General features: G+C 37.4%; 2 protein-coding genes and 1 long non-coding RNA gene across 6 annotated transcripts; 1 reads left to right on the plus strand and 2 right to left on the minus strand.

Annotated features, from left to right (window-relative positions):
- Positions 1–151: 151 nt before the first annotated feature.
- Ppv (Protein phosphatase V) lies at positions 152–4549 on the minus strand. Its single transcript, XM_071708408.1, has 7 exons — positions 4353–4549; positions 4102–4197; positions 3656–3863; positions 3482–3561; positions 3300–3405; positions 3003–3164; positions 152–2916 (listed from the first exon to the last, which is right to left on the minus strand). Exons 1-7 carry the CDS (start codon positions 4419–4421, stop codon positions 2726–2728), a joined length of 912 nt encoding a protein of 303 aa, XP_071564509.1. The 5' UTR covers positions 4422–4549; the 3' UTR covers positions 152–2725.
- Positions 4550–6530: 1981 nt separating this feature from the next.
- On the plus strand, positions 6531–11824 carry LOC139773726 (mediator of RNA polymerase II transcription subunit 15-like). 4 transcript variants are annotated; one of them, XM_071708411.1, is made up of 6 exons: positions 6531–6670; positions 6751–6811; positions 7210–7315; positions 8789–8840; positions 11252–11311; positions 11637–11824. In XM_071708411.1, the coding sequence occupies exons 1-6, from the start codon at positions 6562–6564 to the stop codon at positions 11657–11659; spliced, it is 411 nt and encodes a 136-aa protein (XP_071564512.1). In that variant the 5' UTR covers positions 6531–6561; the 3' UTR covers positions 11660–11824. The 4 variants fall into 4 exon arrangements, with proteins under 4 accessions (XP_071564512.1, XP_071564510.1, XP_071564511.1 ...); XM_071708409.1 differs by lacking the exon at positions 11637–11824 and having other exon boundaries at positions 6538–6670; positions 11252–11574; XM_071708410.1 differs by lacking the exon at positions 11637–11824 and having other exon boundaries at positions 6542–6670; positions 7228–7315; positions 11252–11550.
- On the minus strand, positions 8992–10965 carry LOC139773727 (uncharacterized). Its single transcript, XR_011718411.1, has 2 exons — positions 10841–10965; positions 8992–10696 (listed from the first exon to the last, which is right to left on the minus strand). It is a non-coding gene; the product is annotated as an uncharacterized lncRNA (long non-coding RNA).
- Positions 11825–13244: the final 1420 nt, after the last annotated feature.

Raw genomic sequence — 13244 nt, forward strand, 5'->3', positions numbered from 1 at the left:
CCGTTTAATCATGTCATGTACCCCTTCTCCCGCACGCTGTTCCTTATCTCATTCTTAAGGATTTGTACTTATTCTCGCTATCACAATACACCACACAAACAACACACACACACGCACGCACACCGGGAATATTATTGACAATGCGATCAAGTGCGATTTTTTGCGCATTTTTATTACAGACGTTCTTCATTACATTAACATAACAAAGTCTATACTTTCAAGGTACATGATGATCGTTTTAAAATGGTGTCTACCTGTGAGATCTTTAAGGATTATGCGCAGTGTTCAAGCTCCCGCACGGAGCACATTAAGCTAAATTAGTCTTCGTTATTTTATTTTTATCTTGCAAATTGTCTTTATTTGTTCTCTCTCTCGCGAGCTTACCGATTATTAATATCGAGTCGCCGCAAGCGCTTGGACACTTCGATAAGATTAAAGCGATCACAGACAGAGGCATTCTGGTAAACGAAACGCCGCGAACACCCCAATAGATACAGAGGCTAATACTTCTTTTCTTTTTTTTTTAAGGATTTCTAATGATATCCGTACCGCACGTAGGGCATTCCCGTCGTTGCGAAACCGTTTCACGACTCGGAGGCTGCAAATGTAGCGAGTCGAGTTTGTAACGCAAGCTCCGTGTCCCGATTCGTTCTAGATGCGCTCCTCTCTACCTAATGTAATACATTACTCGCGTAAAGTATCGCGCAATTGTAATTGTACGTTATAATAAATGTAGTACAAATAGAGAATATACCGCGCGCGCGTGATGTAAAATTGTAAGAGTAGACCTAAAAGGTAGTAAAATCGTAAAACGTAAATATCGTAGAAAAGTTTCGCGAAAAAGCAAAGGCTCGTTCCAAAACAATAGCGGAAGGCTTATGAAATAGAATAAAAAGAAAAGATGATAAAAAATTTCCTCATACACATTCTCCGTTAAGCTCTGATATTTGTATGATTCTTCGTCCTTATGTTAGTTCGTCTATCGATTATCTGTCAGTAAGAAAGCATTTATACTTCTAGTAGACCGTCGTGTTATAGTTCTGAAGGCACTGTTCAAAAGTTTATTACATTTCTTGGAATAACGGGTCTTCGCAAAACACCTCTTCGAATGGTGCGACAAGGAGAGTCGTTATAAACATCGACATGACCATTGCACACGCCTCCTTCGGTCTATATCACAAAATTCAAAATAGAGTAGTCTCAACTTGACAGCCTGTGCCACAATGCCAATGCCGTATTTGTCGGGTCTGTGATCGGTTAGGAATTATCGTGAGCTAGCAAAAATCGATGGTCAGAATTCAGGCTTATGATACGCAATGGCCGGTGCATTTCCATTAATTATGTCATATCAATATCGTATCATTATATTACACAAACGCTTATTAATTTAGAGGCACATTGCTAAGGGTCTCGGTTTTTTTTCTTTTCAAGTTGCTCCCTACATTAATGAACTTATGACAATTAGCTAATTACGATTATTCAATACGACAGCGATTTGGCATACGATATTGGAAATTGTACAAAGATTCGGAGGATGCTATAGTATTTGAAAATATTGCTTTGTACATATATATCTATATATATATATATATATATATATATATATATATATATATGTGTGTGTATATATATATATATATAGAAGAGAAGTGTGTGACGAACGAACGGTGGATATCTTTCTTGAAAAGAACATCAATGTGTGTCAAGGTAGTTTAAAGACAATATTTGAGCTCGGAATTTCTTAAAATTAAGCGTAAAAAAATGTCATGTGCATAAAAATAATAAGACAACTCTCTACAGATGCTATAACGATCCCGCTATCGGATTTCCTTACCTAAGCAGGAAAACTTTGGCTACTGCTACACGCTATTTGTACTTCGGCGAAAAAGAGCCGAATTTACGATTCTTGCTAAGAACACCGATTGCGCATTTAGAAGAAAAAAGAACGGCACGCAGCACACACAGTACCTAAACCAGCAACAGATCATTTATATGTTCAGGAAGACCTTAACAGTACTATATATGCTCACGCTTTAATAAACCTGAATTCTACGCACAACGATTGTAATGTCAGAGAAGCATTCACTGTACTCAGAGAGTGTACTTTTTGCCGGAATGTTTAAACGTGATATTTCTTTTCTTTTCTTTTCTTTTTATATTCACACACAGCACTGGACTATTTGCGTTATTCGCGCTCATAAATTATTTAAAAGCTCTTAGTCTTTTGAACATTGAGGTCCAGAATGCTGCTCTGAGATATGAATGCTCTACAGAATGTACATAGTAGACAGCAAAAGCGTCTAGACCACAGAATGTTCACATTTGCTCTGATGCAAAATATCGTTTTCTTTTTTTTTCTCGAGCTACAAAAATCAGGCTGATGCAATGGCAGATACTATGTAGATATATAAAAGTTAGCTTTACAACATGTAAAACCTGATAAAGTTCTTAAAAAATCTAAAGAACATTCCCTGAATAAGAGCAATCACACGACAATTCAGTCCTCTCCAAGTATCATACTTTGATCGTAGAACGCATCAAACAATTTCTTTTAAGGGAATCAAAATTTTCTAGAGTAATATGTATAATCAGTGATATATTCTCATGAATGTGTGGGTCCGTCATGGTACCAGCCTGGATCCGGCCAATCAAATCATGTGATTCCGTAGAGTCTAGACACAGACATTTCTCTTCCGCATCCGTATAGATGAGCCACTAAGATAGATCACAAAAAGTACGGAGTGGGCGTTAGAGGTGGGATTACTCTCTCGGAATCAGGCACTGCCTGGAACAGCACGGGTGATCTCTGATCCACTGTCGTGAACTGCATGATACTAGCTATGTTACCACATCGATAACAATAATTTGGGGCCGACCACACTGTGACGAGTTTGTCATTAAACATGTACCTATAACCTGCAAGATAAAAATATCCGTCATCAATACATACTTCCGAGATATTTAAAAAAATCTGCGACAGAAATATTTGAGCAAAGACATACCTTCCTGAACTAATTGGTGCGCCCTACAGATGAGTTTTAGATCATTCACTTCCATGAACATGTAAGTCACTTTGCTGCCAAACAACCAGCCTGCACCACGCGGACTTACTGTCCATGTTTCTACATCTTCTGGATCGGACCAGACCAAATCACAGAAAGCACCTGTAATATGGTAATTAAGCAACGATATTTTATTATTATTGTACAATATAAATTGTATAACAGTAAATATCCAGTCATGTAACTTTTATTATTATGTAACTTTTGCAATGACATATCACTTTATGCAATTAATACCTTTGTGTGGAATCTCTTGATTCCTTTCAATCGTTCTAATTTGATCTAGTGTTCTAATAGCTGGAGACAATCCACCGTGTACACAAAGAACCTGTTCATCAATTAACTAAAACAGAATTTTATTCGAGCGTAATCAAAAGTGGAGTTACAATTTTTAAAAAATCTTTTATACAAATACTTACGGCAGCAACTGTGAGCAAGTCAAATACCCTACAACAGTACTTCCACGCATTAGCATTGCCGTACTTGTTTTGGCATTCATCTAGAACAAACAATGACGAAAACAATGAAATCAAAGCTTTGTTATACGCAAATGTAAAATAGATTCAGAAAAGAAAATATCATTGCGCACTTACCGTAAAATCCATAAACGTGCGTGATTTGTCTAGATTCGTGATTACCACGTAGTAACGTTATCCTGTCGGACCATTTAGCTTTAAGTGTGAGCAGACGAGTAAACGTTTCTAAGCTATAGTAGCCCCGATCGACAAAATCTCCCAGGAATATGTAATTTGTATCTGGCACGGGGCCACCGTTGCGAAACAGTTCCTCTAAATCATAGAACTGTAACAGCACAAAAACATGAACAATCTGATGTATATTAATATCACGATTGTGTACAAATAACTATACAGCTACAGAACATTAAAATCGAAAAGTTGTGAGGCAATAGATAATGGAAGACTAATATTGTTGCAACGCTAATTCGGAAGATTAAAATCCGCTAAAACTTTACGTCGATCCCGTAGCGGTGGGCAACGATGCTCCGACTTTGAGGTTAGAGGGCACATCCGGGACTCACCTGACCGTGAATATCGCCGCATACCGTCACCGGAGTGGACACAGGCTGGATGTTGGACTCCTCCAGCAATAAATCACATACCAAGTCACAGAGTTTCTGTCGGTAATGGTAAAAGTTAACGTGATTATATATCAGGGAGAGGCGAAAAACGCATAGGGTGCAGTAAGCGAGTAACCTGATCGGCGCTCGTGTGATCGCGCGACCGTTATCGTGCGGGAAACGCGCCGACCGGCACGCATCGCGCTATTTACCTTGAGATCATTCTCGGGCAAGTATTTGCATTCTTTCGCGATCTCTATCCATTTATCGATGTCTGACATTTTGGATTCGCACCGTAAGAAAATACCAACACTGATCGCGCCCCCATACAGCTACGTAGTCGTCGTCGATCGTCGTCGTCCGTGCGCGCCCGATGCTGCTGGATCTCGCGGAGATAGACGGAGAGAGACGGTAGCGCCGTAGCGCCACTAGCGCCAGGGTGCCAGTACATGGAGCGCGGAAACGCGGAAACGCGGAAGCGCGGAAGACAAAATTTACTAGATTTCCGTCGATCCGTTCCGTTCATTTGGTTGCCTTATATAAAGCCCCTTGCACAATGCCAGGCAACAGGCAATAGGAACAGGGAATAGAAATCAGAAATCATGTATAAATGCAGAATAAACAGTGGTCTAGTTTCCACCGAAGTCGTTAATTCGCTCCTAGTGCGGCGTAGAACCAAATTTAAGTCGATGGAAACGTGACTCGCCTCGCCTCGAGGCGCAGTCAGTCACGTTTCCATCGACTTAAATTTAGTTCTACGCCGCACTAGGCGCGAATTAACGACTTCGGTGGAAACTAGACCAGTGACACAGGCAATAGGCACAGAGTTTCCGTCACGTTGGAAATTCTGTGCCTATTGCCTGTTGCCAACCAATCATAGCATTCGAATTTTTTAGGTTGTAATTAACGATTTTTTGGTTATTTCCTGTTCCTATTGCCTGTTGCCTGGCATTGTGCAAGGGGCTTTATGCTAAGACTCCATAGACGCGGCAACGCCGTGCGGCAGAGTGCGTTGACCAATCAACAAATTTTGATTTTGCCGGAGGCGACTTGCGGCAGCCTTCTGATTGGTCAACGCACTCTGCCGCACGGCGTTTCCGCGTCTATGGAGTCTTAGCATTAGCATAATGCTGGATCTACAATGCGAGTCGCAAAGTCGTGAGTCGCAAGAATTGACCAATCACAGTCGAATTTGAGGAGAATAATCGACTGTGATTGGTCAATTCTTGCGACTCACGACTTTGCGACTCGCATTGTAGACCCAGCAGAATAATGAACTGTGATTGGCCAATTCTTACGACTTACGACTTAAAACATCCATTATAGATCGGGTCTTACTACGTTTACGCGAGCTTTAAGCTGGTTCTACAATGGGAGTCGCAAAGTCGTGAGTCGTAAGAATTGACCAATCACAGTCGATTATTCTCCTCAAATTCGATTGTGATTGGTCAATTCTTGCGACTCACGACTTTGCGACTCGCATTGTAGACCTAGCATTACTTCTGTAGTAACTTACGATAATTCCTTCGCGTAAACAGGATTTTTCTTCGCGTAAACGGGATTTTGTAGTAACTTACGATAATTTACTTCGCGTAAACGAGTGATTTATCGTAAGTTACTACAGAAGTAACGCTCGCGTAAACGTAGTATATGTAACTTATTTTATGAGAAAACTTGTTATTACGAATTACGGATTCGTAATAACAAGATTTCTCATAAAATAAGTTACATAGATTCGTGAATTTTTTTTTATATACTCTTTATATAATAATGCAGGGCGCTAAAGAGCCCGATTTTGCATTTTTGCTCTTAAAAATTTATAATAAATAAAATACGGACTCGCAGCGAGTCGCAGCTAAGCCAACCCGACAGAGGTCTCCACCGTGTCTCCTGCCGCAGTCATAGAGGAAAAGGAATAATTTACGCGGAGTAAATTATCGTAAGTTACTACAAAATCCCGTTTATGCAAAGGAATTATCGTAAGTTACCACAGAAGTAACACTCGCGTAAACGTAGTATGTGATTGGTCAATTTCTTAAAAATTACGGCTTATGCTGGGTCTACAATGCGAGTCGCAAAGTCGTGAGTCGCAAGAATTGACCAATCACAAACGAATTTGAGGAGAATAATCGACTGTGATTGGTCAATTTTTGCGACTTACGACTTTGCGACTCCCATTGTAGACCCAGCATTAAATGAACGGTTACGGCCTCTATAAATCAGCCTTAATGTACATGTACTGAAGTGAGATGCGACATTTCCCTTATTCCTTAGGGTGGAGTCCCATGGACCGGATTACGCGGAAGCGGAACGAGCGGATCACCAATCACAGGACCGTTTCGACGGAATCTTTGAAAGAGTTCTATCAGAATGATCCCGTGATTGGTGATCCGCTCGTTTCGCTTGCACGTAATCCGCTCCATGGGACTCCACCCTTATTCCTTTATCTTATTCCTTATTTTTCTCATTGTGTCTGAGCCCTTTCGTTATATGGTGTGCGTCTCAAACCAAGTCGAACGTGGTATCTGTTGTACGGCATATTATTGTTGTATATTTTTGATATCGTTTTCGAGTTTTATTTAATTGTGCTTTTAAATAATTTAACCGAAGTCATGGCTACAGACGATTCGTGGAAAACGCAACATTTTCGACAGAGCGTAGTCGCGAAAATGTAAGTAAATTTGCGTCGGTTATAAAGCGAGAACATTGTCTTATATCATAAATTGGCATTATTAAAAGTTCAATTATTATTTAAAGTTCAATTATTATTTAAAGAATAATATCCTCTGAAATTGTTACATAAATTTATTTTTTACGTCCCATATATCCCGTACATCCCGTATATTATTTATGTGAATATATATTTATTTTGTTTCTTGACACGAAATATTTATGTGCGTGTCAATAATAAATTTACTTTTAATTGTTCTTTGATTACCTTTGTTTTTTTTATTGCTTTATCTTTTTATGTGAATTTTTTCTAAAATTTTTCTTTTTTTCCTGTTTTATAAAATATGTGCATAGTACAATCAAAGGAATAATTCTAATTTTTTATTTGATATACACTAGCAAATATTTTATTGACAGTGACGAAGCGATACAAGTGTCTGGCATGCCCACAACAAAAAATAGCATGGAAATGGAGAATCACGTCTTCCAAAAAGCTAAGATTAAGGTATGTCTAGAATTATCTAGAATGCTAAGAATATATTTCGTTCTTTGCAGTTGCATTGTGTTATACTTTCTGGATTTAAGAGTGAAATATGTACATTGCTTTATACTTACTGAACTTAAAGTAAAATATATAATTAGATGTTGGAGAAAGATATATAATTAGATGTTGAATTGAGGAAAGATGAATAATGACTACCTATATATATACAGAGGCTTATAATCCAGTTTAATGACTACTGTATACTATTTAATCCAAAATTTTTCTTCTTTTAATTATAACAATTATTTAAATAGGATTTTGATACTCTAAACATCTTTTTCGACATCTCTGACAACTCTAAACATATGTTTTAACATAGAATGTTTCTGAATAATATATATATATGTATATCTATATATATAAAGGAAGATGTCCTGACTGACTGACTGACTCACTGACTCACTCATCAACGCCTAGCCCAAACCCCTGAACCGAATTTTTACCATAAATATATGAAATAGGGGTAGAATTTTCCGGGGAGTGCCACTATGTGTATGGTTTTTTGTTGCCGATTTTCTGGAAACCGGTTTTTCTAATTTTTCTAATTTTTCGGGAAATAATTCACTGAATCTCAAAGAATTACAGATCAAATTTTTACCAAAAGTATGTGAAATAGGGGTAGAATTTTCCGGGGAGTGATACTATGTGTATAGTTTTTTGTTACTAATTTTTTGGAAACCGGTTTTTTTAAGTTTTCGGGAAATAATTGAATGAATTTTAAAGAATTGCATATAAAATAGGGGTAGAATTTCCCGGGGAGTGTTATAAACTGTATAGTTTTTCGTTACCGATCTTTTTGGGAACCGGTATCTTTTTGGAAATCGGTTACAAAATTTTTCCAATTTTTTAAGGAAATAATTGAGTGAATCTCAAAGAATTGTATACGACGGAATTGAATTTCAGTCGATAAAAAAGTAATATTTTTCAATTTATAGCATTTTAGAGAGGGAGGGAGGGAGAGAGAGAGAGAGAGAGAAAGAGGACTATTTGCGTGTCTTATTACATATGTCCTCCGGGGCGAAGCCCGGGTAACCAGCTAGTACATATATATATATATATATATATATATATAATTCAGTATATGTATATATATACTGAAAGTTGTAATTTAAGTATCAAAAAAGGCTCATATTAAATAATCATTATGATTAAAGAAGAAACATTTTTGATCAAATAATATATGGCATTATATGGTAGTTATTAAACTGGATTATAAATTGCTGTGTAAACATAGTTAATAAAAAAAATTAGTTAGAAAAAACAAAATCTATTAAGTGGCACAGTAATATATGTATTACATATATTTGTAGTTATTTTATTTAAATTTAAATTATTGAGTCATATATCTTTAGTAATTTTTATATTTTTATCACATATTTTTATATGTGAATGCAAACCTTTCAATATTACTAATCTATTTTTTTTTTCTTGCAGGAAGAATACTTGGGTTTTGTTGCCAGATTAATTCTTCATATCAGAGACATGAGTAATGTTTGATATATATGTCTTATATATTATATTAATTTCTTATTACATTATAATATGAGATTTATAAAAATAATGACAAACTCTTATTACGTTAACATTGCATATCAAATTAAATGTAGTTTATAAATCTTGTCAACAAGACACTGTAATTTATTTTGTTAAATGCTAGTTTTATTACTTCAGCTTTACATGCCAGGAAGGGACTTGGTTTACAATTCATCTTATCCACACTCATCCATCCTTACCTTGCGCACCTATTAATTGCACGTTAAACTCACAACCTAAACTCATTTGAACCTAGTCCGCTTCAGCATAGGCCAAGAAACGAACATTATTCACCTATACACACACACATACCTTCCTGCAACAACGCATAACAACTAATATTCCATCTCGCTTTGTCTCTAAAATAACATTCCTTGCATCCTGAAACTTATTCTAAATCAATGCCTTCTCTATAAACCTTATACTCCATAACCTATCATATACCCCTTAAACTCCTATCTTCCCTTACTACACTCAAATATTTACATACACCTACATACATATAATAAACTTGACTAATAACAAATCTCCTGCTTTCTAACTAATACTTTCCTATGTCCCCATGCCCTACCGAACTCATCACACCTCCCTGTATGCCCCTCCCTCCTCTTCTTTTCTCTTCCAATGTATTATCTTCCTAATCTTCCTGATTTTTTGAATTCATTCCTAATTTAACTCAAAAAACTTCTGTACCCTCGAATCGCTCCATTCCTCTTCCTTATTTGCCAAATTCCTCAGCGCTGCACCTCTCCACTCCTAATAAATTGCCTCCTAGCCCTTCTTCTCTCGTTCCCTCCGGAGCAACCTTTATTTCCTCCGCGCGCGCGTTCTCTGGTTATCTTCTCGTACCTCGTATCTGCCGTTGCATAACTAATATACCTGGGTTCGCATCCGTGCCATTCAAATATTCTAAAAATTCCAGAAAACTGCTGCGTCCTTTCTTAAACTGTAACGTTTATACCTCTCATTTTTCTCCTTCCACATTTCCTTCCTCTTCTTCTTCTCCTTCTCTCACCAAGCCTTGTGTCCTCGTTTACTCCTTTTCCTATTTCCATCTTCTTTTACCTTTCCTTTCCTACAACGCAGATCAGTTTCGCCAATCCTTGTTTCAGGAATATGCCAATAGCTTTCCTTCACCTTTCTTCTTTTCATCTTCTCTCTTCTTCATCATTGGCTTAACCCTTCCTCAGTTACTTATCTTCTTTTCTTCTTTTACTTTTCTTTCCTGGAACTCCTCTGGACCCGCCAATCCTTGTGTCCTAGCTTTATTTCTCCTTCCTTCTTTTCATTTCCATTAACCCGTGACTCTAGAGCTTTTACTTTTACGACTACTTTTTTCTTCTTTCTTCTTCGTCATTCTTCGATAATCCTCTCCACATTTAATCCTTCCTTGTTTCGTATAACCTCTTCTATAACAGCGCTTTTTCACCTACCTCTTGTCCTCTTCTCTGTTTTCTTCCCCTTACCTCTTCTTCCTCTTCTTATTCTTGATCCTATATTTCCCAATCTAATTTTCCCAATCTAAAATTTACCTGTGTTCTGAGTTCAACCTGTCAACCCTTTAACTATCTTCTTAACCTATGCTTAATTTACGACCGAAGGCTCCTTAGTTAATCACATATCATACAATCTTCTTTACAATCATCGGTCGAAACCTTCCCTACTTTACCTACATTACCTTTACCACCTCTTACCGCCTATCTGAATCGTCACCATAACCTCATCCTACCACGTTCTCCACAAACACTTCTATACTACTTTTCTCTACTTGCATCCTACTATCTCCCTTCATTCTCATCGCATCCCCTACTTAGGCCCAGTTCAACAGTGGCCAGTTAGCTTAACTAGTAGTTAACTTTCACTCTTCGTCTCTTTCTAACCTTTGAGGTTAGAAAGAGACAGAGAGTGAAAGTTAACTACTAGTTAAGCTAACTGGCCACTGTTGAACTGGGCCTTACTCCCTATCTTTCCATTATCCCTACTTGCCACATACTAATCTTTAAACCCAGAAACAAAGCTAAAATCGCACAACGCACTTTCACCGCTACCATTCACACATGCGCCATCTAACCAAGTCCATTTATTCTGTTAAATACAAATTAAATAATCGTGAAATAATTGAAAGTGTATTTGTTTGCTGCTTTAAAAAAACAAGAAACTATTTGTTCTAGTTGCTTAATGATTCATTAAATTATTAATCTTATTATTATTCGTACTCTATTTTTTAAAGATATTTTACCTTATTTATCTGCAAAATTTTGAAGTTTAGTTTCCCTGTCCAGTATCCTTTTTTTCAAAAAAGTCAGTTTTATTTTTATATTAGATCTCGTATGTTATTTCAGTGACATTCTATTCTTTTCGTAGATTCCAAAAAGGGTGCGGCTTGTAATGCACCAGGTCCTGCTGGTATTGCTGTTATTGCAGGTATTGCTGATATCAATAATCAAGGCATGCCTGATCCAATTGGTGCTCTTCAGACGTTGTCCGAACTTTCGTTAGATAGATAGATAGATTTATTTAAGGAGGTTCCGTTACTACAAAAATATGCAGCCAGTTTCATGAAATTTTAATATGTTGTTCTGGAATGCAAAATAGAATTATGTGAATTTTTTGGGAATTTTTCACCGTCCCGTTTTGAAAAAAATCTACTTCAAAAATTGTACTTTTTCAATTTTTGGAGTAGATTTTTTTCAAAACGGGACGGTGAAAAATTCCCAAAAAATTCACATAATTCTATTTTGCATTCCAGAACAACATATTAAAATTTCATGAAACTGGCTGTACTTTTAACATAGGTTCTTATGGGAAATGACATATTGCACACCTTCAGAATGAAATAAGTGCAAGAAAAAATGCAAATGATAAGGAAAAAAAATATGTACATGTAACTTAATAATTTACAAATAAATGAGTGAAAGAAAGGGGAAGGTTACCGCACATTTCGTAAAAAAATTAATTATTAAAGCATAAATTGCTTGATTTTTCGTCTGCTAGACTGCCACGATCGTGAGCAGCTTCACGCACTATACACGCGGCGATCAATCAGAGCAATCCTCTTCATTCCCACTACTTCAAACGCTAGTGCGCTGTTGCCAGAACCCCCGCGTCCCACTACTCCCCCCGATGAAGCAACCGAACCTCATCCTTAATTTCAGCTACAAAAAGCCAAGAAATGGACTTGGTTTACAATATACCTTATGCCCGTATCAGACTACGGATTGGGATTGGGATTGGATTGAAATTTGACCAATCAGAGCAAAATTTACTAAACTTGAGATCAGTTTTCTCTGTTCTGATTGATTAAATTTCAATCCAATCTCAATCCTAATCCGTAGTCTGATACGGGCTTTAGGCACACTCATACCAACTTTTTTAACTTAACGCGTGCAACTGTTAATTCATTATTCCGTACTTTCTTAAATGTTTTAGAAAAACCATTCCTTAAACCCTAAACGACTAAACCCATTATTTGTACGTTAAACTCACAACCTAAACTCAAATATTTGAACCTAGTCCGCTTCAGCAGTAGGCCAAGAAATGGACATTATTCACCTATACACACACACACACACACACACACACACACACACACACACACACACACATACCTTCATACAACAACGCGCAACAACTATAATATTAATATTCCATATATTTCTAAATTCTTCTCAAATCTCCTTTAAACCCAGGAAGAACAAATATCTCGCTTTATCTCTAAAATAATATTAACGAAAGGAGGGAAGAGAGAGAAGAACTCTATAGGGAAAGGAGAGACAAAGAGAGGCAACCTCTACAGAGTAAAAGAGTTTAAAAAGGGTAAAGATCAAGGGTCTTGACTGCTCGAAGCCTATAAGCGTTAGATGGAACTTTGGTTCCTCGCGAATCAAAGTATGAAGAGAGAAGAATGTTGCTGCTGGCCATCGACATCGACGACATCACTTGGTGGTACATCTTTCAGAAGAACGAGATCAACGCAGAGAGGTAGTACATGGCCATTTTGAAGGGCCAGATTCTCAAGTGGCTGCGTTTAAAAAAAATTAAGAGTCCCATGCTATTGCACATGATAACGCCAGACTGAACAAAGCAAAAGTTCAGGACTTTTTGCGGCAGCAAGGAATTGGGCAATGGTGATACCCACCGTATTCATCACATAAGTTCATGTGACTACGATTGTTATGGCTTCTGAAAAGAGCTCTGAGAGGCTGAGAGAGATTGAGTTCGAACAGAAGCTTAAAGGAGCTATATTTACAAAGGGATGTCTGATGGCCTCTACCGCAGTGTCCGGCGACTACCGAAGCGATAGGAAGAGGTCATCAATCATCAAGCGCGATGGGGATTACTTGTAAACATATTAAAA

Source organism: Temnothorax nylanderi, unplaced genomic scaffold (assembly GCF_030848795.1).
Source record: "Temnothorax nylanderi isolate EJ_2023f unplaced genomic scaffold, tnyl_v1.0 TNYL_tig0067_pilon, whole genome shotgun sequence".
NCBI classification, from domain to species: Eukaryota; Metazoa; Arthropoda; class Insecta; order Hymenoptera; family Formicidae; genus Temnothorax; species Temnothorax nylanderi.